The 27,974-nt window shown below is 40.1% G+C and overlaps 1 protein-coding gene across 1 annotated transcript; it reads left to right on the forward strand.

Moving 5' to 3' along the window:
• Positions 1 to 27,938, forward strand: LOC135695470 (cleavage and polyadenylation specificity factor subunit 6). The gene is made up of 8 exons (XM_065214564.2): positions 1 to 202; positions 4,392 to 4,475; positions 5,946 to 5,970; positions 6,431 to 6,570; positions 8,384 to 8,487; positions 10,643 to 10,708; positions 25,608 to 25,687; positions 26,369 to 27,938. Exons 1-8 carry the CDS (start codon positions 104 to 106, stop codon positions 27,313 to 27,315), a joined length of 1,545 nt encoding a protein of 514 aa, XP_065070636.2. The 5' UTR covers positions 1 to 103; the 3' UTR covers positions 27,316 to 27,938.
• Positions 27,939 to 27,974: the final 36 nt, after the last annotated feature.

Genomic DNA, 27,974 nt, shown 5'->3' on the forward strand with positions numbered 1-27,974 from the left:
CATGCTTAGCTGTGGTTGTTCTTTGAAAGGCATTGCTTCGACTGAATTTCGTTCGAAGGAGAATTCGATATACATATATTTATATAAATATATTTAAAAAGACATGGCTGCTGTTGTACCGCCTCAATCATCTGATGTTACACAGCAAGGAGATGTAGACCTGTATGCTGGTGTTGATGAATTCGGCAACCCTGCAAACCAAGTAAGTTTGCTTTGAAGTTTGTAAATTTGAGTTTTTTCTTCTTGTCCTACACGATAGCTTTCATTTTGTAATAGTTACTGTTATGAAATTAATATGTAAATATATATATTTCCTGTTATTTAGTCATTTATATCTAGCAGTAGCTTTATATTTTCTCGATGTTTAAATCATATGTAACGAATTGTTGTGAAATTAAATATTTGAATTGAATTGAATTTGGGTCCAGGTTGGCCAACTGGCAAAACTCGCAGTTGCATTCAACGTTTAGGGTCCCAACTCGCAGCTATAATGGCAGAAACCCAATTATTTTGCAGCTCGCTCCTCAAAGATAAGTAGAGTAAGGCCAAATCGCAACTTCTGACTTCTTGAATTTGCTGTTTGGTGAAACCCTATTAACAAAAATGCTTGGTCGACATACATTTCTCGAGTCAAAAATCAATGCCATTAGTCTATAATCTGGAAGATATGCTTTAATTTTAGCCAACTATCATTTCAGATTTTGTCTTTATTGGTTTTTTTATTATTGAATTACAGTGTGATATGAAACCCGCCCAGTCAATTAAACAGAAATCAATTGCAAACAATCTTTTTGTGGTAAAAATTTGATTATGGCTTTTAAAAATGCAAACATTTTGAAACATGTTACTAATGCTTTTCCTTTGACATTCTTCGGAGGTTAAAATATCAAAACGTAGATCCAATAAAAATATATCATAGACACAGTGTAAAGGGGTCTAAAATAGCCAGATATGTAAGTATGCGAGTTGCATGCATTAAAAAAATAATGTGTGTGCAGTTTTGGTAATATGACAATTGTAGGCATGCTGGTAATCACAAGCATTCATTCTCAGTTGCAAAAAGAGCTCAAATGAAAGGAAATGAGAACTGATAAAAATAGAGTTATGGAAACACCTTCATTTTTTAACAAAACATTGGGGGTAATGGATACAGAATTGCTTTGTGCCTAGGTGAAGAGGATCCATTTCAAATTCCATCTCTCATAAACAAGAAGTTACTTTTGGTTATTGCAATTTAGTTTTTTCAACCAACTTTCAAAACATTCACAGCTTAAGGTTAGGGTAAACTTTTTCTGGGCGAAAACATCTTTTTTTTATTTCTTCACACTCTACTAGCCAAACTCTCAAGGAACACAATGAAACCGTATTTGAATAGCAGAAATTTTGAAAAAGAAAGAATTTCAATGGAAACAAAGGTTTCCATAATTTCTTTATGGCAGTTTTAAGTTGAGGTCTGAAAATCTCTTGACCAGTTAAGCAGGGCTGGAAAATGTCTGGCAGCGCTGGCAGCGGTGCTGCCAGGAAATTCTTGGTGCAAATTCATTGCAAGAAATTGTTGGTGTTTGTCAGGAAATTCATGTTACAATATTTCTATGGAATGCATACATACATACTGTATAATTTTTGTACTGCACTACTAATAAAAAACGAAGATTAGCTTTCAATAATCTGGTATTATAAGCGTCTGTTATGCCGAATTTCTGTGCATTATTTTCAGCTACTAATTTAATTCCAGCAAGCTAAAACAAAGTTCATTCCTTTTTTGACATTATTAGCCATTCTAAATATGTAAAACCACTTAAAGACATTCTACTGGCATTCACATATATTTTTCATCACTTGCTTTATAGAATGTAAGCGTTTTGGTCTCAAAGCTTTGCCTCTAGCACCACCCCTGATTTAAAACATTTATTTTAACCATTGAAAAATAGAATAGTTTTCTTACATGTTGTATGAACTACTAGCTTTGATGATGAACCCACCCAGGGCAGGATGTATAGATATATCAATACTTATAAAGTATCTAGTTTGCTAGTACTGATATGAAATTTAATCAAAGTTGTTAAAGATTTTCAGATCTACTTTCTTTAACCTTGAAAACAAACTATGAGTATCTTGCTTGATCACATTCTCCTTGATCATCTAATACAGTATAAACAAACTGATTCCTGTTCGAATAGCTATAATCAAGACTGCAGGACTAACAATTAGCTTTTTTTAGTGTGACAGTTTGTTTTTAGGACAAATTTTTAAACAAATCAAGCAACTTGAAATATCAATTTCAGTGGCTGGAAACTTTCTCGAAGCTTCGCAGGAAATCTTGAATTGCTGCCAGGAAGAAAAATTGTTTTCAAGGCCTGCAGTTAAGGCTAAGACCAATGTCTGTTAAGTAATGGGTGTATCAAAATTTTTTGCATAATTGCTCTGGTCCATCTTTTTTAGCCAAATACAACTACAGGAGGGTAGAAAAATTGAATATAAATTTTTGACAGGGTATAGATTCAAGAGGAGAAGGAAATTGAAAAATCTGAGACATACTTTGGTAGCTTAAGATCTGCGCTTTCTGGTGATATAAGTCAGATTTTGTTACCTCAAAACGCAAGGGTACAAAATAGCTTTTGAAGGTGTTACACTCATTTAAGCATTAAATATACTTGGAAAGTATAATTTTCAATATTTGCCAATTATTTTGATATGGTGGCAATCACCACGTTATTGTACGTCAAATGATGTATAGTTTAATTCCGTTAAAAGTTTGGCTTTTGGGGAGAGAAAACCAAAAACAATTACCCTAACCTTGTGCCAATGGGAACCTCATGTGGCTTATTCTTTGTCAACATTTTTTTGCAAAGGTATCAGCATTTCAGCTATTGCTTTGTAGCCTACATTTCATTACCTAAATAAATGATGAGCAGTCCTTGGCATTGCAGTTAATGTATTGTTAAACTTGCCAGACTGAAGCTAAAAAGATATAAATTACAATATTACAAACGGGCTTTCCATACTGTTTTCCGATGAGGTGTCTGATCCAGTGATCACATTTGACATCATAATAGTTGTTAATTTTCAGGAGCAAAAAAGTTCTAAGAATTTACACTCAATTAAAAAACTTTCATGCTCAGTTACTCCAAATTGGTGAGTTATTCTAGCAATATTTCATCAAAAGTGTTTTTCTTCTTCTCAAATGTGACAGCAAAGTCTTTAATAGGCTTCACGCTAAACACAATAGCTGCAACATTAAATGACCTTCCAATCAACATCAATGGAGAGCATTTGACAAAAAAACGAAATTTTTCTCTGGATCAGATTATCAATCAAACTAATCAACATTGATTCTACTGACTCTACTGACTTTACTCACTGCCACAAATATGGCTGTGAAGAAGTATTACTACTTGAGAGCCCCCTGTGTCTTATACGTGTTAAGCCTTTGATGATAGAGAATGGTTAAGAACAAATAAGAATGGTGGTACTGATAGCTTTTGATTACATCCTAATCAACAGCTTTTGATCAGAAGATTACAATAAGAGCATGGTTTGATGGCACTGATATTTTCCATCAGGAAATTGAACTTTTTGATTGGTAGAGTAAGTGTAGTGAATTTCCAATTTTTCTTGTTTTGAACAGAAATATCGAACCTTAACCCTTATTTTTCAAGTTTTTCTTATTTGTTTTTACATTAAGGCTGTTCATCAAATATTCCAAATGTGATGAAAGAATTCTGTCCTCCTGCCTTTACTAGACAGGAGGGAAAGATTGATTCCCAAAAATAATGTTTGTTGCCAGTCCATAACATATTTAATGCAGTAACATTAAAGAGAATGAAAGTCAATAAAGAGACACCCAGTCATGGAAGAATTTCCGTTTGTTGCCACCCATTCTATGCAATTATGTCCTTGATCACAGCTCAGTGCTTATTGAAATTGAATGGAATTAGATTTCTTTGTTGTATGAGATTATTCAGTTGTCATGAATAGCTCTATATATATATAGAGTTGTAAAATGATAAAATCACAAAAAATCAATTTTGTGAATTTTTTGATTTGGATCCCATGGCCTGAAAGTGCATAATGCAATACCTCTAAATGTGCAAAATCAGCCAAATGTGTTACGAATTGACTGAGATATAGTCACATGTGTTTTGCCTCTTTCCCTGTCAAACCTTTGTATTTTGGTCTCTGTTCATAACTTTAACATAACAGTGATTTGTTGGCAAATTTCAAAATTTTCATTGGCAATATCTCAACCATTTTGAGTATTGAATACTCAACACTAATTTTGAATATTTATGTTATTTGGTTAAAATTCAAAAATGCTTAAGGTGTTTGGTGAAGTCACACTTTAGAACTCTATTGCACACATTATGCTCAGAAACTTTTATTTTTTTCAGGCTGAGGGACCAGAAGGTGCATATGCGCCAGATCTTTATGATGATGTCATGAATCAGCAGCAGGGCTCGAATAGTACTCCACAGGTTGTTATTAAATACTTCGACTTTTCTGTATCATTTTGTGGTGATTTTGAATTTTTTGTGTCATTTTGCATTGTTTAAATTTTTTACTGTAAACTGTCTTTTTGAGAATACTCAGAAATTTTTGCTTTCAAACATGTTACCTGGGAATAAAGATGATTGTAAGATTGATCAGATACGTCTTTCACTAGACCAAGGATGTAGGAAGCATTTGGAAGGAGGAGGCACACAGGCCTTGCCCGGAACAGCGCTTGATCGAGCGCGCATGCCTAGAGCGCGCCCAAAAGTAGCCTTGGAGAGCGATTTATAGAGCCCCTCTAAATGTAAAAACAATATTACCACGGAGCAAAATAATTTTTTGGCCTTTGTTGAATAGACTTGATCAAGCATAAACAATTTTCACAACAGACCGCAATATAATTATTTGCAGAAGATTACAGTTGAATTTCTTATTTAACACTCTTCCCAAGCTTTCGATATGAAGCTCTCAATCTTCCAAAGCTCTCAAAGGATGCTCTCAAGGACATTTTATTTAGAGATGCGTAGAGCCCCTAGAGTTTCTAAGGGGCTCTTTTTCTGTAGCATCTTCATTTTGCTTAGAGCAAGGCCTGATCACAGGAGTTTAAGGGCATTTTAAATACACCCTTTATTCTAAGAGCCACACCCTAGGATACAAAAATGTTCTGAAATAAAGTATGCTGTACTGTACACCCCCCCCTCCCCTCATCAACACTTTGTCGGCAAAGAAAAGATTTTTGACTGGCAAAAGAAGAATTTTTTTGTCAACCTGTAAGCTTTTTGCAACAATTGTATTTTATTAAGATTTCTGTAGTAGTTGAATGGCATTAACGTATGAATTTTATAATAGAAACACATAAAAGCAGCATATAAGATTATTCATCTGATGTCCACACCCTTGAAGAGTGAGATAAGTTTGTTGGCAAAAACCATTTCTGTACCACTCCGAAAATATAGTTTTGGCTTCCCCTCTGTTAATTCCATTCTTAAAATGGAGGCTTTTGGAGGTTTTTTGAAAACACGCTAGATCACGGTGAACATACAAAAGCAAGGGTTTTTGAAAATGCCTCAAACAGATTTACAAAAAAACGAAGGCAGTGTGAATTGTAATAACCACAAAACAGCATTTTTACTCTGTTTCTGTCAACAATGTGACTGCATAAAAACCAGGGGTTTTTGAAAAGGCCCCAAACAAATTTACAAAAATGGAGCATTATGAACAGTCAAAACCAAAAAATTACATTACATAAAAATGCTCAGTGCTCATATATGCTTCATTCTGTTCCATGTTTTCAAAAGTTAAAAAGTAGGTTATATGATCAGGATGATTCCAGTAATATGCATTATCCTTTGAAAGAGGAATATATTTTATCCATTCAAGAGCATGCTTTTAAATGTGATTATAGATTTTATTTTAAATCTTTGCTGTTTTCACATTGTCATATTTCATTTTAGACCTTTCCGGAAGAGTCCGTTTCCAGTAAGTTTGAATTTAACTGTTGTTGAACATATTTTATTTAAAGGTTTTTTAGGCCTGAACATATAAACTATTTTAAAGACGACATTCCCTAAAAATAATATCCTTATCATCTCTTTATATCAGTGACCCGATATTTTCTGCACCCACTGTAAAAGAGATACTGTTAGAGTTTCCCTTATGAATGAAATCTCCAATTTGACAAGAAAGGAATTTATAAATTAATAGCTAAATAATTATATCTTGTACTTTTTTATGTACTGTCATTTTTTGTATATCAAATAAGATATAAGACACTGAAATACTTAAAAGCCCTTGCTTAAGAAAATCTTTTATCTAATTGTAATTTGAATCCACATTTTAAATTGAGAAAGTTCCTTTACAATTTATTAATGCTGTGTGCTTTGCTAATTATTAGCTCAGTTGAGTTAGTTTCTATGTAAAAATTGATTGATATTTGAAGGTGGGAAAGAGTACAAATCATACACAACGCTGCACCCAAAGTCAGCCCTTCAGCAGGAAAAAGAAGCAAAAATTGCTGCCAGTCTTTACTCAAAGTCTAATGACAAAGGAAAAGCTCTCTATGTTGGCAATTTAACTTGGGTGAGTTCACTTTTATTCACAATTCTACTCAACCTTTATTAGTTTTGTTATACTAAAGAATACGAATAGTACTGTTAGGTGGTTCAATTTTACGTCACATTGTCAGTTGTCTACTGCCCACTGAGTTTTCAAACCAAACTTTCTGGTCAATAGTTTTTATTTGGGCATCATTGTTATTTGCCAAGCTTAGTTTTCTGTAAGTACATGTTTTCAAAAAAGCCCTTGCTGTAGTTGTGGTTTATAATGAATAAATTTAGTAAATAGTTATGTTAGTCATGAACTTCCAAACTTGCTTCAACAAAATGCTATTTCAATTATTTTGTGCAGTAACTAACCTCAGTTGATAATGTTTATCAAAAAGTTTCAACCATTAGTAAATTAGGTAGAAAATGAACAATGTATCATGTTTTTGCAATGTTTACAAAGCCATGATACAGCCCTTTAAACAACCATCAAGTGCAGAGCATTTGGATAACGTATTTTAAAAAATAGTACCATAAACTTGAATTCCAATTTTTGTCATGGCTTGTATTTTATTACCGTCTTGATTCGCTTGTCAAAGTTTCAAAGTCAAATTTTAGCTATCCTTAATGAAAATCCATGCATAAACCCATCTATTTAGCAAACTTTGTTGGCATATTTTTAGCACTTTTTTGAAGTGTAAAAATATTGTTTTCCTGGGTTTTTTTTAAAGATCTCTCTTATACAGAAGGACCATTAGGTGTATTGGGATGACAGTGAAAATTTCCACTTTCTTTGCTATACACCAATTCAACTTACAGCCTCATTTTGAGAAATTCTTTAATTTTTTTTGTATAAAATTTTTGACCTTAGATTCAGATTGACAGCAAGATTTTCAGTTTACTTGGAAGTTTTGGTTATGTTATTAATCACGATATTGATTTTGCTATGACATAATGATAAAAATTTTATAAGGAGTTTGATTGTGATTGGTGACTAATGGGGTAAAGTTTCACCTGGAAAGATTTTTGCGGTCAGATCCCTTACAAGTTTTCAAACTTTATTTCTCCCTAAAATCTAAAGTACAAGCACAAACAATGTGAAAAGTTGTATCCGGCCTAAAATTATGGTGATATAACCAAATCTGAGCTTAATAGAGCTGTACAGTAAAGTTTGGAGAAATTTGCTTTCATCGTCAATGTGTGACAAACGCTGTTGAACAAAGTTGCCAAACTCATTCCTCCATTTGTTGATTCTTAATAACAGCAAAGTACATTTATCCAATGCAAACTTCCTCCATAGGAAAAAATAAGTTTTTCATTATTTGTCTTCAAATTGGTTACTTGACAGTTTAATAAGCTGGCTTTTTCAAATCGATGTTATGCAATAAGAATTAGTTGCCATTGAAGCTTTTTCTTGACTCTCAGTGTTTTCAACTCACAGCCAGTTGTTAAGTCATTATTTTGATTTCTTTATAGTCATTTCTCTGTCTCTGTTCTGTCACTGCTCAAATTTTTTCAATTGTGCTCAAGGTTTAAGTGAGACTGTTTCCCTTAATTTTCTACAAAGACTGCTAGTGGATCTAGTCACAGGTGCTAGGCCAAACAAAATAAAGACAAATGAAATAACATCTTTATGCTTCCAACACAGTGTTGCAACAAAGGCTGATGTGTTTCCCATAGTTGCCACAGATGCCGTTAATTGTGTTAAATTTCCTCAAAACTCAAAAGAAAACAATATTTAAAGATTATCCCCTTCAAAAATCACAGCATTCATGTTGCTATCCATTTTACAACTTGGTCATTAATGCAAATAACCCATGGCTTGTTTACTTTGTAATTTTCACCAAAAGTGGACAACAGATGAGGAGCTGGCAAGTTCAATACAGGAATGTGGTGTTACAGATCTGGTCAATATAAAATTTTTTGAAAATAGGGCCAATGGACAGTCAAAAGGGTGAGTACCAAATTTAATTTTAGTTAGTATCATTATCGAGCTTGCATTTACTTTGTTATTGTCTTGACATTCATTGACTAGATCAAGAATTTATCCAGAAGTGGGAATTGTTTCTGTTTATTTACCTTTAAAGATGTGTGGCCAGGTTTAGGATTCTGATTAGAAATTTTGGAGCAATTTAATTGCAGTGAAGTTCAATTCTTCTTCTGCCATAAATTCTTTACCTTTCTAAACACTTACTAGTTATCTTTTTCATTAAAATGAAGTATTAATAGTATTTAAATAGGTCCCTTTAAAACTTTTATTAGTTTGACATTCCTGGAGACCCAACAAAATTGTAAGGCTTACAAACCTCTAAACATTATACAACATAGACTTGCACGCTCTTCTTAATTATACAACATGTCTTTTCTATCATTCTGTTCGTTTAAAATTGCACCAATTCTGTTTAAGATGTTTTGTGTTTTTATTCATTTGTTGTTTTTGACTTGTTGAACAGATTGAAGGTAAGGAGATGGTCTCCTTCGTATGGTTCTCAGGGATGCTCCGCAATACATTGGATCATCTTTTTTATCAATGTGAAGAAGGAGAAGAGTGTAACAAATACGTTCTGGTTAAAACTAATTCTAAAACAGCTACCCTTTCAGCTTACCTAACTACGAAGATAAGAAGAAATTGTTACTAAAACATATAACAACAAAGGCCAGTTTTCAGATTCCTGTAAAAATCTCAAAAGTTTTAATACTTTGCCTGCATGTTGATAATTTGTTTCTTCTCAAAACGTTTTGTTACACTCTTCGTAATTCTTATAAGAAAATTTTTTTATAGAAATGTATTATAAATTTATTTTTATTCAGATATATTTTAAGCTTGTTTTGCTATCTCCCTTTGTAGCAACTTGAATTTTAAAGATAAGTTTAAATTTATTTTTTTTTGTTATTTCCTGTAGCAGAAATCTATAGAGTTTTTTTCTGTATAGTATTATTATTTGTAAAAACCATTTGGTTTCATAATTGTGAAAGTATTAATTGTGAAAGGTTGTAAATTTTAACCTTCGGGTGGTCTGGCGTTGTATTTGGCTAAATATTTTATTGTAGTTTAGCATTTTAGTGTTGGCTGTAAATTTGATGATTTATTCCATATGTAAACAGATTTCATATTTTAGTTCTCACGCCTATAGCAGATACTTGTATAAACTTATGTGGATGGAGCAATTATATGTTTTAGCCCATTGCTTGCAAATTAAGATTTCCTTGTAACAGTTATCGAGGCAGTGAGAGGTTTCTATAAAAGCTGAATCTGTATAATGTGTGATTGTTCTTAGTAAAGTCCCTAAGACAATGACTAGTTTGTAAGCATACTGCTTCGCTTTGGAGAAAATTACATATTTGTGTTCAGTGAAGTCATTTGCAGTTGTTGTGTAATCACTGTTCAATGCATGTTCATTTACTGGTGCTTCTGATCAACTGCAGTCTGTCAGTTGATGCAGTTTTTTATTACGGTATTCTGAACTTTTTATATAGTTACTGCATTTGTATGCATGTATACCCTCCTTATAACTAACCCTGACCAGTGTTAAAGACACACAAAAATATGTTTAGGCCGATGTTATCCAAACTTAGTAAGAATTTTAAGGAAAGGCATTGAAACACTACACAACACAAAAAAGAACAATATAACAAGGTTTCAATCTTTCATGCCAGTGGAATCAAAAGATTGTATTTTTCCATTAAAGATATGTATCGTGGCGAAGGATTACTCTAAAAAAGTTTCATGCTGTTGGTATCCATTTTTGTGTTTGCTGTATTGCATCGCTACGCTAGGCGATCATAACCTATTATTGATGCTGGTAATAAGTAACAAAGGGCCTGTTTTTCTATCATTTACGCTAATATGTAGCTTGTTATTTTATTGCATATACCTAGCAAAGTCATCAAATTTGTTTACTCAGTTATAAGTGCATGATATGTTTGCAAATGCAGAATATACTTTGTTCAATATAAAAGATATATTGTAGTACCAAAGCCTTCCTTTATTTTAAAGCTGCAGTTCTAATATTTTGCTGCTTGCTTGAGTTATTTGATAGGCACAGGTTGTATCTAAAGATAATATTGTCATGTAACATCAAGTTATTTGTTTATTAATTCCATTTCAGATTTGCTGTTGTTGAGGTCGGTAGTGAAACATCGCAGAGGCTAATAATGGAAAGACTTGATAAACAGTGAGTGACTGACTTTCGAATGATTGTTCGGTTTAAAGCCTATAAGTGTCTTGCAGATTTTTCTGAATTTTGCAAAAGAACTTTAACTTTTAACCAGCTATAAGTAGCACACGATAGGAAACCCGACATGTTTTAGCATCCCTTTCAAGAAAAACCATCTTCTGTCTGTCATGACTAAATTTGAAATTAAGAAATTTCAGCCATTGTAAAAGATGGTGACGTGAAACTTTGGGAAACCATATTTCTAGACAGGATTTATTTGCAAAATGAAAACGAAGATAATCTGAGATGGTGGGTGTCAATACACCAATTCGACTTACGGCCTCATTTTAAAAAGTTCTTCAAATTCTTTTGTACAAAATTTTTGACCTCAGATTCGGATTGAGAGCAATGATTTAAATATATTTGGAAGTTTTCATTATGGTATTGCCCATGATATTGATTTTCTAACGACATAAAGATGAAAATCTTTATAAGGGATTTGACCGTGATTGGCAACTAGGGGGGGGGGTTAAGTTTTCCCCCTAAACTATTTTTCCAGTCAAATCTCTTGCAAGTTTTCAAACTTCATTTCTCCGTAAAATCTAAAATATAGGCTCAAACCATATGAAAATTGTATTCCGCTTAAAAAAGTCGTATAATTAAGTCTGAAGAAAATTCTAAAACGAGGTCGTAAGTCAAATTGGTGTATTCTTTTTTATCTGGTGAACTGACATCGAATGACCCTTTAATGAATTCAAAAAGCAACTTAATGTTATATTATGAGCTCGAAACAGCTTAAAGCATAACTCTATTTGTAGCTGCTGTGTAGATGAGTTACTATTCATAATTTCTGCTTTAACTTGAATCTTCTTAAATATTAAGCAAAGGTGCAGTGATCTCAAAATAACAAGGCATGCTGTCTTGTGGAAAATGTTGCCAGATAGGAGCAAAAGTAGAAATTGGCTACTCTTCATCATTAACAAGGGGGGGGCTCAGGGGGCTGGCAATGCATTCCTCGTATTAGGTTTGTAAGCTAAGGGGATTTCTGTACAACGAATACAATATGAAATGAAAATGGTTTGGCGTCCAATTAAATACATAAAACGCAATTCTAAGCACATGAAAATAATACTTTCGCTTTTGCAAAAGAACTATCCCCTGACTAGTAGCATTTGTTGTTCGCTTCAATCCCCTGACTAGTAGCAGTTGTCGTTCGCTTCAATCCCCTGACTAGTAGCAGTTGTCGTTCACTTCAATCCCCTGACTGGTGGCAGTTGTTGTTCACTTTAATCCCCTGACTAGTAGCAGTTGTCGTTCACTTCAATCCCCTGACTATTAGCAGTTGTCGTTCGCTTCAATCCCCTGACTAGTAGCAGTTGTAGTTCACTTCAATCCCCTGACTAGTAGCAGTTGTTGTTCAATTCAATTCCCTGACTAGTAGCATTTGTCGTTCGCTTCAATCCCCTGACTAGTAGCAGTTGTCGTTCACTTCAATCCCCTTACTAGTAGCAGTTGTCGTTCGCTTCAATCCCCTGACTAGTAGCAGTTGTCGTTCACTTCAATCCCCTTACTAGTAGCAGTTGTCGTTCGCTTCAATCCCCTGACTAGTAGCAGTTGTCGTTCACTTCAATCCCCTGACTAGTAGCGGTTGTCGTTCGCTTCAATCCCCTGACTAGTAGCAGTTGTCGTTCACTTCAATCCCCTTACTAGTAGCAGTTGTCGTTCGCTTCAATCCCCTGACTAGTAGCAGTTGTCGTTCGCTTCAATCCCCTGACTAGTAGCAGTTGTCGTTCACTTCAATCCCCTTACTAGTAGCAGTTGTCATTCAATTCAACCCCCTGACTAGTAGCAGTTGTTGTTCAATTCAATTCCCTGACTAGTAGCATTTGTCGTTCGCTTCAATCCCCTGACTAGTAGCAGTTGTCGTTCACTTCAATCCCCTTACTAGTAGCATTTGTCGTTCGTTTCAATCCCCTTACTAGTAGCAGTTGTCGTTCGCTTCAATCCCCTGACTAGTAGCAGTTGTCGTTCGCTTCAATCCCCTGACTAGTAGCAGTTGTTGTTCAATTCAATTCCCTGACTAGTAGCATTTGTCGTTCGCTTCAATCCCCTGACTAGTAGCAGTTGTCGTTCACTTCAATCCCCTTACTAGTAGCAGTTGTTGTTCAATTCAATTCCCTGACTAGTAGCATTTGTCGTTCGCTTCAATCCCCTGACTAGTAGCAGTTGTCGTTCACTTCAATCCCCTTACTAGTAGCATTTGTCGTTCGCTTCAATCCCCTGACTAGTAGCAGTTGTTGTTCAATTCAATCCCCTTACTAGTAGCATTTGTCGTTCACTTCAATCCCCTGACTAGTAGCAGTTGTCGTTCACTTCAATCCCCTGACTAGTAGCAGTTGTCGTTCGCTTCAATCCCCTGACTAGTAGCAGTTGTTGTTCAATTCAATTCCCTGACTAGTAGCAGTTGTCGTTCGCTTCAATCCCCTGACTAGTAGCATTTGTCGTTCGCTTCAATCCCCTGACTAGTAGCAGTTGTCGTTCACTTCAATCCCCTGACTAGTAGCAGTTGTCGTTCGCTTCAATCCCCTGACTAGTAGCAGTTGTCGTTCACTTCAATCCCCTTACTAGTAGCAGTTGTCGTTCGCTTCAATCCCCTGACTAGTAGCAGTTGTCGTTCGCTTCAATCCCCTGACTAGTAGCAGTTGTCGTTCACTTCAATCCCCTTACTAGTAGCATTTGTCGTTCGCTTCAATCCCCTGACTAGTAGCAGTTGTTGTTCAATTCAATCCCCTTACTAGTAGCATTTGTCGTTCACTTCAATCCCCTGACTAGTAGCAGTTGTCGTTCACTTCAATCCCCTGACTAGTAGCAGTTGTCGTTCGCTTCAATCCCCTGACTAGTAGCAGTTGTTGTTCAATTCAATTCCCTGACTAGTAGCAGTTGTCGTTCGCTTCAATCCCCTGACTAGTAGCATTTGTCGTTCGCTTCAATCCCCTGACTAGTAGCAGTTGTCGTTCACTTCAATCCCCTGACTAGTAGCAGTTGTCGTTCGCTTCAATCCCCTGACTAGTAGCAGTTGTCGTTCACTTCAATCCCCTTACTAGTAGCAGTTGTCGTTCGCTTCAATCCCCTGACTAGTAGCAGTTGTCGTTCGCTTCAATCCCCTGACTAGTAGCAGTTGTCGTTCACTTCAATCCCCTTACTAGTAGCAGTTGTCATTCAATTCAACCCCCTGACTAGTAGCAGTTGTTGTTCAATTCAATTCCCTGACTAGTAGCATTTGTCGTTCGCTTCAATCCCCTGACTAGTAGCAGTTGTCGTTCACTTCAATCCCCTTACTAGTAGCATTTGTCGTTCGCTTCAATCCCCTTACTAGTAGCAGTTGTCGTTCGCTTCAATCCCCTGACTAGTAGCAGTTGTCGTTCGCTTCAATCCCCTGACTAGTAGCAGTTGTTGTTCAATTCAATTCCCTGACTAGTAGCATTTGTCGTTCGCTTCAATCCCCTGACTAGTAGCAGTTGTCGTTCACTTCAATCCCCTTACTAGTAGCAGTTGTTGTTCAATTCAATTCCCTGACTAGTAGCATTTGTCGTTCGCTTCAATCCCCTGACTAGTAGCAGTTGTCGTTCACTTCAATCCCCTTACTAGTAGCATTTGTCGTTCGCTTCAATCCCCTTACTAGTAGCAGTTGTCGTTCGCTTCAATCCCCTGACTAGTAGCAGTTGTCGTTCGCTTCAATCCCCTGACTAGTAGCAGTTGTCGTTCAATTCAATTCCCTGACTAGTAGCAGTTGTCGTTCGCTTCAATCCCCTGACTAGTAGCAGTTGTCGTTCGCTTCAATCCCCTGACTAGTAGCAGTTGTCGTTCACTTCAATCCCCTTACTAGTAGCAGTAGCGTTCGCTTCAATCCCTTGACTAGTAGCAGTTGTCGTTCACTTCAATCCCCTTACTAGTAGCAGTTGTCGTTCGCTTCAATCCCCTGACTAGTAGCAGTTGTCGTTCGCTTCAATCCCCTGACTAGTAGCAGTTGTCGTTCACTTCAATCCCCTTACTAGTAGCATTTGTCGTTCGCTTCAATCCCCTGACTAGTAGCAGTTGTTGTTCAATTCAATCCCCTTACTAGTAGCATTTGTCGTTCACTTCAATCCCCTGACTAGTAGCAGTTGTCGTTCACTTCAATCCCCTGACTAGTAGCAGTTGTCGTTCGCTTCAATCCCCTGACTAGTAGCAGTTGTTGTTCAATTCAATTCCCTGACTAGTAGCAGTTGTCGTTCGCTTCAATCCCCTGACTAGTAGCATTTGTCGTTCGCTTCAATCCCCTGACTAGTAGCAGTTGTCGTTCACTTCAATCCCCTGACTAGTAGCAGTTGTCGTTCGCTTCAATCCCCTGACTAGTAGCAGTTGTCGTTCACTTCAATCCCCTTACTAGTAGCAGTTGTCGTTCGCTTCAATCCCCTGACTAGTAGCAGTTGTCGTTCGCTTCAATCCCCTGACTAGTAGCAGTTGTCGTTCACTTCAATCCCCTTACTAGTAGCAGTTGTCATTCAATTCAACCCCCTGACTAGTAGCAGTTGTTGTTCAATTCAATTCCCTGACTAGTAGCATTTGTCGTTCGCTTCAATCCCCTGACTAGTAGCAGTTGTCGTTCACTTCAATCCCCTTACTAGTAGCATTTGTCGTTCGCTTCAATCCCCTTACTAGTAGCAGTTGTCGTTCGCTTCAATCCCCTGACTAGTAGCAGTTGTCGTTCGCTTCAATCCCCTGACTAGTAGCAGTTGTTGTTCAATTCAATTCCCTGACTAGTAGCATTTGTCGTTCGCTTCAATCCCCTGACTAGTAGCAGTTGTCGTTCACTTCAATCCCCTTACTAGTAGCAGTTGTTGTTCAATTCAATTCCCTGACTAGTAGCATTTGTCGTTCGCTTCAATCCCCTGACTAGTAGCAGTTGTCGTTCACTTCAATCCCCTTACTAGTAGCATTTGTCGTTCGCTTCAATCCCCTTACTAGTAGCAGTTGTCGTTCGCTTCAATCCCCTGACTAGTAGCAGTTGTCGTTCGCTTCAATCCCCTGACTAGTAGCAGTTGTCGTTCAATTCAATTCCCTGACTAGTAGCAGTTGTCGTTCGCTTCAATCCCCTGACTAGTAGCAGTTGTCGTTCGCTTCAATCCCCTGACTAGTAGCAGTTGTCGTTCACTTCAATCCCCTTACTAGTAGCAGTAGCGTTCGCTTCAATCCCCTGACTAGTAGCAGTTGTCGTTCACTTCAATCCCCTTACTAGTAGCAGTTGTCGTTCGCTTCAATCCCCTGACTAGTAGCAGTTGTCGTTCAATTCAATTCCCTGACTAGTAGCAGTTGTCGTTCGCTTCAATCCCCTGACTAGTAGCAGTTGTCGTTCGCTTCAATCCCCTGACTAGTAGCAGTTGTCGTTCACTTCAATCCCCTGACTAGTAGCAGTTGTCGTTCGCTTCAATCCCCTGACTAGTAGCAGTTGTCGTTCAATTCAATTCCCTGACTAGTAGCAGTTGTCGTTCGCTTCAATCCCCTGACTAGTAGCAGTTGTCGTTCAATTCAATTCCCTGACCAGTAGCAGTTGTCGTTCGCTTCAATCCCCTGACTAGTAGCAGTTGTTGTTCAATTCAATTCCCTGACTAGTAGCATTTGTCGTTCGCTTCAATCCCCTGACTATTAGCAGTTGTCGTTCGCTTCAATCCCCTGAATAATAGCAGTTGTCGTTCGCTTCAATCCCCTGACTAGTAGCAGTTGTCGTTCGCTTCAATCCCCTGACTAGTAGCATTTCTCATTCACTTCAATCCCCTGACTAGTAGCAGTTGTCATTCAATTCAATCCCCTGACTATTAGCAGTTGTCGTTCGCTTCAATCCCCTGACTAGTAGCAGTTGTCGTTCGCTTCAATCCCCTGACTATTAGCAGTCTTTCGCTTCAATCCCCTGACTAGTAGCAGTTGTCGTTCGCTTCAATCCCCTGACTAGTAGCAGTTGTCGTTTGCTTCATTCCCCTGACTAGTAGCAGTTGTCGTTCGCTTCAATCCCCTGACTAGTAGCAGTTGTCGTTCGCTTCAATCCCCTGACTATTAGCAGTCTTTCGCTTCAATCCCCTGACTAGTAGCAGTTGTCGTTCGCTTCAATCCCCTGACTAGTAGCAGTTGTCGTTTGCTTCATTCCCCTGACTAGTAGCAGTTGTCGTTCGCTTCAATCCCCTGACTAGTAGCAGTTGTCGTTCACTTCAATCCCCTTACTAGTAGCAGTTGTCGTTGACTTCAAACCCCTTACTAGTAGCAGTTGTCGTTCACTTCAATCCCCTGACTAGTAGTAGTTGTCGTTCGCTTCAATCCCCTGACTAGTAGCAGTTGTCGTTCACTTCAATCCCCTTACTAGTAGCAGTTGTCGTTCGCTTCAATCCCCTGACTAGTAGCAGTTGTCGTTCGCTTCAATCCCCTGACTAGTAGCAGTTGTCGTTCACTTCAATCCCCTTACTAGTAGCAGTTGTTGTTCAATTCAATTCCCTGACTAGTAGCATTTGTCGTTCGCTTCAATCCCCTGACTAGTAGCAGTTGTCGTTCACTTCAATCCCCTTACTAGTAGCATTTGTCGTTCGCTTCAATCCCCTGACTAGTAGCAGTTGTCATTCAATTCAACCCCCTGACTAGTAGCAGTTGTCGTTCACTTCAATCCCCTTACTAGTAGCAGTTGTCGTTCACTTCAATCCCCTGACTAGTAGCAGTTGTCATTCAATTCAATCCCCTGACTAGTAGCAGTTGTCGTTCACTTCAATCCCCTTACTAGTAGCAGTTGTCGTTCGCTTCAATCCCCTGACTAGTAGCAGTTGTCGTTCACTTCAATCCCCTGACTAGTAGCAGTTGTCGTTCACTTCAATCCCCTGACTAGTAGCAGTTGTCATTCAATTCAATCCCCTGACTAGTAGCAGTTGTCGTTCACTTCAATTCCCTGACTAGTAGCAGTTGTCGTTTGCTTCATTCCCCTGACTAGTAGCAGTTGTCGTTCACTTCAATCCCCTGACTATTAGCAGTTGTCGTTCGCTTCAATCCCCTGACTAGTAGCAGTTGTCGTTCACTTCAATCCCCTGACTATTAGCAGTTGTCGTTCGCTTCAATCCCCTGACTAGTAGCAGTTGTCGTTCACTTCAATCCCCTTACTAGTAGCAGTTGTCGTTCGCTTCAATCCCCTGACTAGTAGCAGTTGTCGTTCACTTCAAATCCCTTACTAGTAGCAGTTGTCGTTCACTTCAATCCCCTGACTATTAGCAGTTGTCGTTCGCTTCAATCCCCTGACTAGTAGCAGTTGTCGTTCACTTCAATCCCCTTACTAGTAGCAGTTGTCGTTCGCTTCAATCCCCTGACTAGTAGCAGTTGTCGTTCACTTCAATCCCCTTACTAGTAGCAGTTGTCGTTCGCTTCAATCCCCTGACTAGTAGCAGTTGTCGTTCACTTCAATCCCCTTACTAGTAGCAGTTGTCGTTCGCTTCAATCCCCTGACTAGTAGCAGTTGTCGTTCACTTCAATCCCCTTACTAGTAGCAGTTGTCGTTCACTTCAAACCCCTTACTAGTAGCAGTTGTCGTTCACTTCAATCCCCTGACTAGTAGCAGTTGTCGTTCACTTCAATCCCCTTACTAGTAGCAGTTGTCGTTCGCTTCAATCCCCTGACTAGTAGCAGTTGTCGTTCGCTTCAATCCCCTGACTAGTAGCAGTTGTCGTTCAATTCAATTCCCTGACTAGTAGCAGTTGTCGTTCGCTTCAATCCCCTGACTAGTAGCAGTTGTCGTTCGCTTCAATCCCCTGACTAGTAGCAGTTGTCGTTCACTTCAATCCCCTTACTAGTAGCAGTAGCGTTCGCTTCAATCCCCTGACTAGTAGCAGTTGTCGTTCACTTCAATCCCCTTACTAGTAGCAGTTGTCGTTCGCTTCAATCCCCTGACTAGTAGCAGTTGTCGTTCGCTTCAATCCCCTGACTAGTAGCAGTTGTCGTTCACTTCAATCCCCTTACTAGTAGCATTTGTCGTTCGCTTCAATCCCCTGACTAGTAGCAGTTGTTGTTCAATTCAATCCCCTTACTAGTAGCATTTGTCGTTCACTTCAATCCCCTGACTAGTAGCAGTTGTCGTTCACTTCAATCCCCTGACTAGTAGCAGTTGTCGTTCGCTTCAATCCCCTGACTAGTAGCAGTTGTTGTTCAATTCAATTCCCTGACTAGTAGCAGTTGTCGTTCGCTTCAATCCCCTGACTAGTAGCATTTGTCGTTCGCTTCAATCCCCTGACTAGTAGCAGTTGTCGTTCACTTCAATCCCCTGACTAGTAGCAGTTGTCGTTCGCTTCAATCCCCTGACTAGTAGCAGTTGTCGTTCACTTCAATCCCCTTACTAGTAGCAGTTGTCGTTCGCTTCAATCCCCTGACTAGTAGCAGTTGTCGTTCGCTTCAATCCCCTGACTAGTAGCAGTTGTCGTTCACTTCAATCCCCTTACTAGTAGCAGTTGTCATTCAATTCAACCCCCTGACTAGTAGCAGTTGTTGTTCAATTCAATTCCCTGACTAGTAGCATTTGTCGTTCGCTTCAATCCCCTGACTAGTAGCAGTTGTCGTTCACTTCAATCCCCTTACTAGTAGCATTTGTCGTTCGCTTCAATCCCCTTACTAGTAGCAGTTGTCGTTCGCTTCAATCCCCTGACTAGTAGCAGTTGTCGTTCGCTTCAATCCCCTGACTAGTAGCAGTTGTTGTTCAATTCAATTCCCTGACTAGTAGCATTTGTCGTTCGCTTCAATCCCCTGACTAGTAGCAGTTGTCGTTCACTTCAATCCCCTTACTAGTAGCATTTGTCGTTCGCTTCAATCCCCTTACTAGTAGCAGTTGTCGTTCGCTTCAATCCCCTGACTAGTAGCAGTTGTCGTTCGCTTCAATCCCCTGACTAGTAGCAGTTGTTGTTCAATTCAATTCCCTGACTAGTAGCATTTGTCGTTCGCTTCAATCCCCTGACTAGTAGCAGTTGTCGTTCACTTCAATCCCCTTACTAGTAGCAGTTGTTGTTCAATTCAATTCCCTGACTAGTAGCATTTGTCGTTCGCTTCAATCCCCTGACTAGTAGCAGTTGTCGTTCACTTCAATCCCCTTACTAGTAGCATTTGTCGTTCGCTTCAATCCCCTTACTAGTAGCAGTTGTCGTTCGCTTCAATCCCCTGACTAGTAGCAGTTGTCGTTCGCTTCAATCCCCTGACTAGTAGCAGTTGTCGTTCAATTCAATTCCCTGACTAGTAGCAGTTGTCGTTCGCTTCAATCCCCTGACTAGTAGCAGTTGTCGTTCGCTTCAATCCCCTGACTAGTAGCAGTTGTCGTTCACTTCAATCCCCTTACTAGTAGCAGTAGCGTTCGCTTCAATCCCCTGACTAGTAGCAGTTGTCGTTCACTTCAATCCCCTTACTAGTAGCAGTTGTCGTTCGCTTCAATCCCCTGACTAGTAGCAGTTGTCGTTCGCTTCAATCCCCTGACTAGTAGCAGTTGTCGTTCACTTCAATCCCCTTACTAGTAGCATTTGTCGTTCGCTTCAATCCCCTGACTAGTAGCAGTTGTTGTTCAATTCAATCCCCTTACTAGTAGCATTTGTCGTTCACTTCAATCCCCTGACTAGTAGCAGTTGTCGTTCACTTCAATCCCCTGACTAGTAGCAGTTGTCGTTCGCTTCAATCCCCTGACTAGTAGCAGTTGTTGTTCAATTCAATTCCCTGACTAGTAGCAGTTGTCGTTCGCTTCAATCCCCTGACTAGTAGCATTTGTCGTTCGCTTCAATCCCCTGACTAGTAGCAGTTGTCGTTCACTTCAATCCCCTGACTAGTAGCAGTTGTCGTTCGCTTCAATCCCCTGACTAGTAGCAGTTGTCGTTCACTTCAATCCCCTTACTAGTAGCAGTTGTCGTTCGCTTCAATCCCCTGACTAGTAGCAGTTGTCGTTCGCTTCAATCCCCTGACTAGTAGCAGTTGTCGTTCACTTCAATCCCCTTACTAGTAGCAGTTGTCATTCAATTCAACCCCCTGACTAGTAGCAGTTGTTGTTCAATTCAATTCCCTGACTAGTAGCATTTGTCGTTCGCTTCAATCCCCTGACTAGTAGCAGTTGTCGTTCACTTCAATCCCCTTACTAGTAGCATTTGTCGTTCGCTTCAATCCCCTTACTAGTAGCAGTTGTCGTTCGCTTCAATCCCCTGACTAGTAGCAGTTGTCGTTCGCTTCAATCCCCTGACTAGTAGCAGTTGTTGTTCAATTCAATTCCCTGACTAGTAGCATTTGTCGTTCGCTTCAATCCCCTGACTAGTAGCAGTTGTCGTTCACTTCAATCCCCTTACTAGTAGCAGTTGTTGTTCAATTCAATTCCCTGACTAGTAGCATTTGTCGTTCGCTTCAATCCCCTGACTAGTAGCAGTTGTCGTTCACTTCAATCCCCTTACTAGTAGCATTTGTCGTTCGCTTCAATCCCCTTACTAGTAGCAGTTGTCGTTCGCTTCAATCCCCTGACTAGTAGCAGTTGTCGTTCGCTTCAATCCCCTGACTAGTAGCAGTTGTCGTTCAATTCAATTCCCTGACTAGTAGCAGTTGTCGTTCGCTTCAATCCCCTGACTAGTAGCAGTTGTCGTTCGCTTCAATCCCCTGACTAGTAGCAGTTGTCGTTCACTTCAATCCCCTTACTAGTAGCAGTAGCGTTCGCTTCAATCCCCTGACTAGTAGCAGTTGTCGTTCACTTCAATCCCCTTACTAGTAGCAGTTGTCGTTCGCTTCAATCCCCTGACTAGTAGCAGTTGTCGTTCAATTCAATTCCCTGACTAGTAGCAGTTGTCGTTCGCTTCAATCCCCTGACTAGTAGCAGTTGTCGTTCGCTTCAATCCCCTGACTAGTAGCAGTTGTCGTTCACTTCAATCCCCTGACTAGTAGCAGTTGTCGTTCGCTTCAATCCCCTGACTAGTAGCAGTTGTCGTTCAATTCAATTCCCTGACTAGTAGCAGTTGTCGTTCGCTTCAATCCCCTGACTAGTAGCAGTTGTCGTTCAATTCAATTCCCTGACCAGTAGCAGTTGTCGTTCGCTTCAATCCCCTGACTAGTAGCAGTTGTTGTTCAATTCAATTCCCTGACTAGTAGCATTTGTCGTTCGCTTCAATCCCCTGACTATTAGCAGTTGTCGTTCGCTTCAATCCCCTGAATAATAGCAGTTGTCGTTCGCTTCAATCCCCTGACTAGTAGCAGTTGTCGTTCGCTTCAATCCCCTGACTAGTAGCATTTCTCATTCACTTCAATCCCCTGACTAGTAGCAGTTGTCATTCAATTCAATCCCCTGACTATTAGCAGTTGTCGTTCGCTTCAATCCCCTGACTAGTAGCAGTTGTCGTTCGCTTCAATCCCCTGACTATTAGCAGTCTTTCGCTTCAATCCCCTGACTAGTAGCAGTTGTCGTTCGCTTCAATCCCCTGACTAGTAGCAGTTGTTGTTTGCTTCATTCCCCTGACTAGTAGCAGTTGTCGTTCGCTTCAATCCCCTGACTAGTAGCAGTTGTCGTTCGCTTCAATCCCCTGACTATTAGCAGTCTTTCGCTTCAATCCCCTGACTAGTAGCAGTTGTCGTTCGCTTCAATCCCCTGACTAGTAGCAGTTGTCGTTTGCTTCATTCCCCTGACTAGTAGCAGTTGTCGTTCGCTTCAATCCCCTGACTAGTAGCAGTTGTCGTTCACTTCAATCCCCTTACTAGTAGCAGTTGTCGTTCACTTCAAACCCCTTACTAGTAGCAGTTGTCGTTCACTTCAATCCCCTGACTAGTAGTAGTTGTCGTTCGCTTCAATCCCCTGACTAGTAGCAGTTGTCGTTCACTTCAATCCCCTTACTAGTAGCAGTTGTCGTTCGCTTCAATCCCCTGACTAGTAGCAGTTGTCGTTCGCTTCAATCCCCTGACTAGTAGCAGTTGTCGTTCACTTCAATCCCCTTACTAGTAGCAGTTGTTGTTCAATTCAATTCCCTGACTAGTAGCATTTGTCGTTCGCTTCAATCCCCTGACTAGTAGCAGTTGTCGTTCACTTCAATCCCCTTACTAGTAGCATTTGTCGTTCGCTTCAATCCCCTGACTAGTAGCAGTTGTCATTCAATTCAACCCCCTGACTAGTAGCAGTTGTCGTTCACTTCAATCCCCTTACTAGTAGCAGTTGTCGTTCACTTCAATCCCCTGACTAGTAGCAGTTGTCATTCAATTCAATCCCCTGACTAGTAGCAGTTGTCGTTCACTTCAATCCCCTTACTAGTAGCAGTTGTCGTTCGCTTCAATCCCCTGACTAGTAGCAGTTGTCGTTCACTTCAATCCCCTGACTAGTAGCAGTTGTCGTTCACTTCAATCCCCTGACTAGTAGCAGTTGTCATTCAATTCAATCCCCTGACTAGTAGCAGTTGTCGTTCACTTCAATTCCCTGACTAGTAGCAGTTGTCGTTTGCTTCATTCCCCTGACTAGTAGCAGTTGTCGTTCACTTCAATCCCCTGACTATTAGCAGTTGTCGTTCGCTTCAATCCCCTGACTAGTAGCAGTTGTCGTTCACTTCAATCCCCTGACTATTAGCAGTTGTCGTTCGCTTCAATCCCCTGACTAGTAGCAGTTGTCGTTCACTTCAATCCCCTTACTAGTAGCAGTTGTCGTTCGCTTCAATCCCCTGACTAGTAGCAGTTGTCGTTCACTTCAAATCCCTTACTAGTAGCAGTTGTCGTTCACTTCAATCCCCTGACTATTAGCAGTTGTCGTTCGCTTCAATCCCCTGACTAGTAGCAGTTGTCGTTCACTTCAATCCCCTTACTAGTAGCAGTTGTCGTTCGCTTCAATCCCCTGACTAGTAGCAGTTGTCGTTCACTTCAATCCCCTTACTAGTAGCAGTTGTCGTTCGCTTCAATCCCCTGACTAGTAGCAGTTGTCGTTCACTTCAATCCCCTTACTAGTAGCAGTTGTCGTTCGCTTCAATCCCCTGACTAGTAGCAGTTGTCGTTCACTTCAATCCCCTTACTAGTAGCAGTTGTCGTTCACTTCAAACCCCTTACTAGTAGCAGTTGTCGTTCACTTCAATCCCCTGACTAGTAGCAGTTGTCGTTCACTTCAATCCCCTTACTAGTAGCAGTTGTCGTTCGCTTCAATCCCCTGACTAGTAGCAGTTGTCATTCAATTCAATCCCCTGACTAGTAGCAGTTGTCGTTCGCTTCAATCCCCTGACTAGTAGCAGTTGTCATTCAATTCAACCCCCTGACTAGTAGCAGTTGTCGTTCACTTCAATCCCCTTACTAGTAGCAGTTGTCGTTCACTTCAATCCCCTGACTAGTAGCAGTTGTCATTCAATTCAATCCCCTGACTAGTAGCAGTTGTCGTTCACTTCAATCCCCTTACTAGTAGCAGTTGTCGTTCGCTTCAATCCCCTGACTAGTAGCAGTTGTCGTTCACTTCAATCCCCTGACTAGTAGCAGTTGTCGTTCGCTTCAATCCCCTGACTAGTAGCAGTTGTCGTTCACTTCAATCCCCTTACTAGTAGCAGTTGTCGTTCGCTTCAATCCCCTGACTAGTAGCAGTTGTCATTCAATTCAACCCCCTGACTAGTAGCAGTTGTCGTTCGCTTCAATCCCCTGACTAGTAGCAGTTGTCGTTCACTTCAATCCCCTGACTATTAGCAGTTGTCGTTCGCTTCAATCCCCTTACTAGTAGCAGTTGTCGTTCACTTCAATCCCCTTACTAGTAGCAGTTGTCGTTCACTTCAAACCCCTTACTAGTAGCAGTTGTCGTTCACTTCAATCCCCTGACTAGTAGCAGTTGTCGTTCACTTCAATCCCCTTACTAGTAGCAGTTGTCGTTCGCTTCAATCCCCTGACTAGTAGCAGTTGTCATTCAATTCAATCCCCTGACTAGTAGCAGTTGTCGTTCGCTTCAATCCCCTGACTAGTAGCAGTTGTCATTCAATTCAACCCCCTGACTAGTAGCAGTTGTCGTTCACTTCAATCCCCTTACTAGTAGCAGTTGTCGTTCACTTCAATCCCCTGACTAGTAGCAGTTGTCATTCAATTCAATCCCCTGACTAGTAGCAGTTGTCGTTCACTTCAATCCCCTTACTAGTAGCAGTTGTCGTTCGCTTCAATCCCCTGACTAGTAGCAGTTGTCGTTCACTTCAATCCCCTGACTAGTAGCAGTTGTCGTTCACTTCAATCCCCTGACTAGTAGCAGTTGTCATTCAATTCAATCCCCTGACTAGTAGCAGTTGTCGTTCACTTCAATCCCCTTACTAGTAGCAGTTGTCGTTCGCTTCAATCCCCTGACTAGTAGCAGTTGTCGTTCGCTTCAATCCCCTGACTAGTAGCAGTTGTCATTCAATTCAACCCCCTGACTAGTAGCAGTTGTCGTTCACTTCAATCCCCTTACTAGTAGCAGTTGTCGTTCGCTTCAATCCCCTGACTAGTAGCAGTTGTCATTCAATTCAATCCCCTGACTAGTAGCAGTTGTCGTTCACTTCAATCCCCTTACTAGTAGCAGTTGTCGTTCAATTCAATCCCCTGACTAGTAGCAGTTGTCGTTCACTTCAATCCCCTTACTAGTAGCAGTTGTCGTTCGCTTCAATCCCCTGACTAGTAGCAGTTGTCATTCAATTCAATCCCCTGACTAGTAGCAGTTGTCGTTCACTTCAATCCCCTTACTAGTAGCAGTTGTCGTTCGCTTCAATCCCCTGACTAGTAGCAGTTGTCGTTCGCTTCAATCCCCTGACTAGTAGCAGTTGTCGTTCACTTCAATCCCCTTACTAGTAGCAGTTGTCATTCGCTTCAATTGAGATGAATTCAAAGGAAACTGGCCTTTAGAAGGCGCTTGACAGGTCATCGTTGAAAGTTTTCTTTCTTTTTTCAGAGAGCTACATGGTCAAAAGCCTCTTGTAACACATGTCAGCAAACACAACCTGGTTATGTTTGAAAATCAGTCAAAAAAAAGTGGGTAAATTCAAGATGCGTTGTATTTGTTTCTCGTCTTAGAATGCATTGACTACAGAATGGTGACCAACAGAGGATATTCCAATTTGGGATATGTGTTTTAATGTTTCTACGCTAAGCAGTAACTAGGCTTGTCTTATTGAGAGTTTTTGGAAAGTTTTCAAAGAAGCTCTTCATTGCTTGTGCGATAATCGTAGCTAGGATGAACTTCTGAAAGTATATTTAATTTAGTCATACCTTACAGACCATGCGACAGATAGAAAATACCCAAAAGGCATTCGATTGATAAAATAGTTATTTAAGCAGTATGTCAATCAATATTAGCCAATCACCAAGCGTGTGAGTGGAATTACATCTCATGATTGGTCAATTCTTGATTGAAAGATGGTGCAAGCCCTTTCGTATCTGTTGATTGCCTTCAAAATGCAAAGTTATATAGATTTATGGGAATGGTGTGAGGCGTTTTAGGCCAGAAAGTTTATAAAACTCTTAAAAATTATTTATTGCGTTCTTGAATAAACATAAGATATTTTTTTGCTCTTTTATGTTGATTATACAATTTGTTTATTTATACTCTGGGCTAGATGCTGCATTTGCTAGAAATCGCTGCCTCAACAGCAAGCAGTTTTGTTTCTTCCAAAAAATAGTACCAAAAAGTAACAATGTCATCCTTGTTTTTAGATTCTCCAGGAGGTGATCAGGACCAACAGAATCCAGTAGTCCAGCAACGCAATACATTTACAAACAACATGCGGTTTCCTGTGAGATTCCCCCCGCGAATGCAGCCCGGTGTTCGTCCTGGTATGCATGGAGAAATGCATCAACCCTTCATCGGCATGCATAATGCAATGCCAAGAATTCCACATTTTGGCATGGCACCAATGGATCCTGCAAATATGATGCGTCCACCCGGTATGGCTTTTCCAGGCATGGTTCCAGGGATGATCCCCAATGCTGGCGGTTTGCCAGGCAATGTTGGTGTTGGACCAATTCCACATACAGACCACATGATGGCTGGTGTTCCTGTATCAATGCATCCAACAGGACAGCCCACGGTTCCTGGACAAGTTAACGAGAGACCGGAAGTAAATGCAGTACAGCAAATGCCGAAACCAGGTGTTGCACCCCACGTGAATCCAGCTTTCCTGCCGCAAGATGGATCTGCTGATCCATTTGGTGCTGGCGCAGGGATACGAATGTCTATGGCTGGGCCTGGAATGGGAGACGTAGACTTAGAATCAATGAGGCGGAACCAGGCAGTGGCAAGCACAGCTATACAAAGGGCTATGGCTGATGCCAATGAAGGTGATTATGAAAGTGGTATCGAAACTCTTGTGACAGCCATTTCATTGATCAAACAGTCATCAACGGCTAATACTGAGTCGAGCCAAGTATTGGTCCAATCCTTACAGGATTGTCTGCATAGCTTGGAAGCACGACTTATGACCAAAGGAAAAACTGATCGTGATAGAGACAGAGATGACAGAGCACGCAGTCCGTCTGATGATTACAGGGAGAGACGACACAAGAGGAGGCACAGATCACGATCTCGTTCCAGAAGTAGAGATAGAAGACGCTCTTACTCTCCAAGAGGGCGATCCCGCTCAAGAGACAGAAGAAGACGTTGACTCGGCTATTGTCAACAAGCTTGAGCTATAGACCCTAGCTTTATCTTATATGGCTAGTCAAGCGAGGAACTCCTCAGTCTGTTGACAAACAGAGAATGATAAATCCTTTGGCAAGCAACTGACAGTTTTATTTGACATAATTTCTTTTTCCAGCATCATTTTGGTGCTATAGATATCTTTGAACTGTTTTCACTAAAAAATGCTTGCTTATGATGCAAAGTCAGTCCTTCTCAGACTCTTTTCAACGGACTCTTTTAATAATACATTCAAGCAGTATTTGATATTGATATTGCAAAATTGATACCAGTGTTGTAGAAAGGCATTTAGACTTGATATCTCCCCATGACTGTTTATGCTTAAGTTGTAATAAGTTGTACACGCGCTTTCAAAACCCCATGACTGTTTATACTTAAGTTGTAATAAGTTGTACACGCGCATTTAAAATCGGTTTTTATAACAAATATCTAATTGGGAAACAAAAGGGCGAAAGTTTTGTCATGAGTGACCTAGCCCCCTTTATTTTGCGCATCGAGTTTGTGCAATAATAACCATGTTCAGTGCGCATGCTCATTGACAGCAAAAGCTGACTCATTCGAAAGTACATTTGATTTCTAGTCTACCTGTAAATAAAGGTTTTGAAAGATCGTAACACATCTGTA

This window comes from Rhopilema esculentum, chromosome 2 (genome assembly GCF_057945365.1).
Source record: "Rhopilema esculentum isolate cy_ngs chromosome 2, ASM5794536v1, whole genome shotgun sequence".
NCBI lineage: Eukaryota > Metazoa > Cnidaria > Scyphozoa > Rhizostomeae > Rhizostomatidae > Rhopilema > Rhopilema esculentum.

Coding starts and splice junctions, on each gene's coding strand:
- LOC135695470 (XM_065214564.2), top strand. CDS start 104: ATGGCTGCTGTTGTACCGCCTCAATCATCTGATGTTACACAGCAAGGA. Junction 6,571..8,383: donor ATGTTGGCAATTTAACTTGG/GTGAGTTCACTT, acceptor TTTCACCAAAAG/TGGACAACAGATGAGGAGCT. Junction 10,709..25,607: donor ATGGAAAGACTTGATAAACA/GTGAGTGACTGA, acceptor TTCTTTTTTCAG/AGAGCTACATGGTCAAAAGC.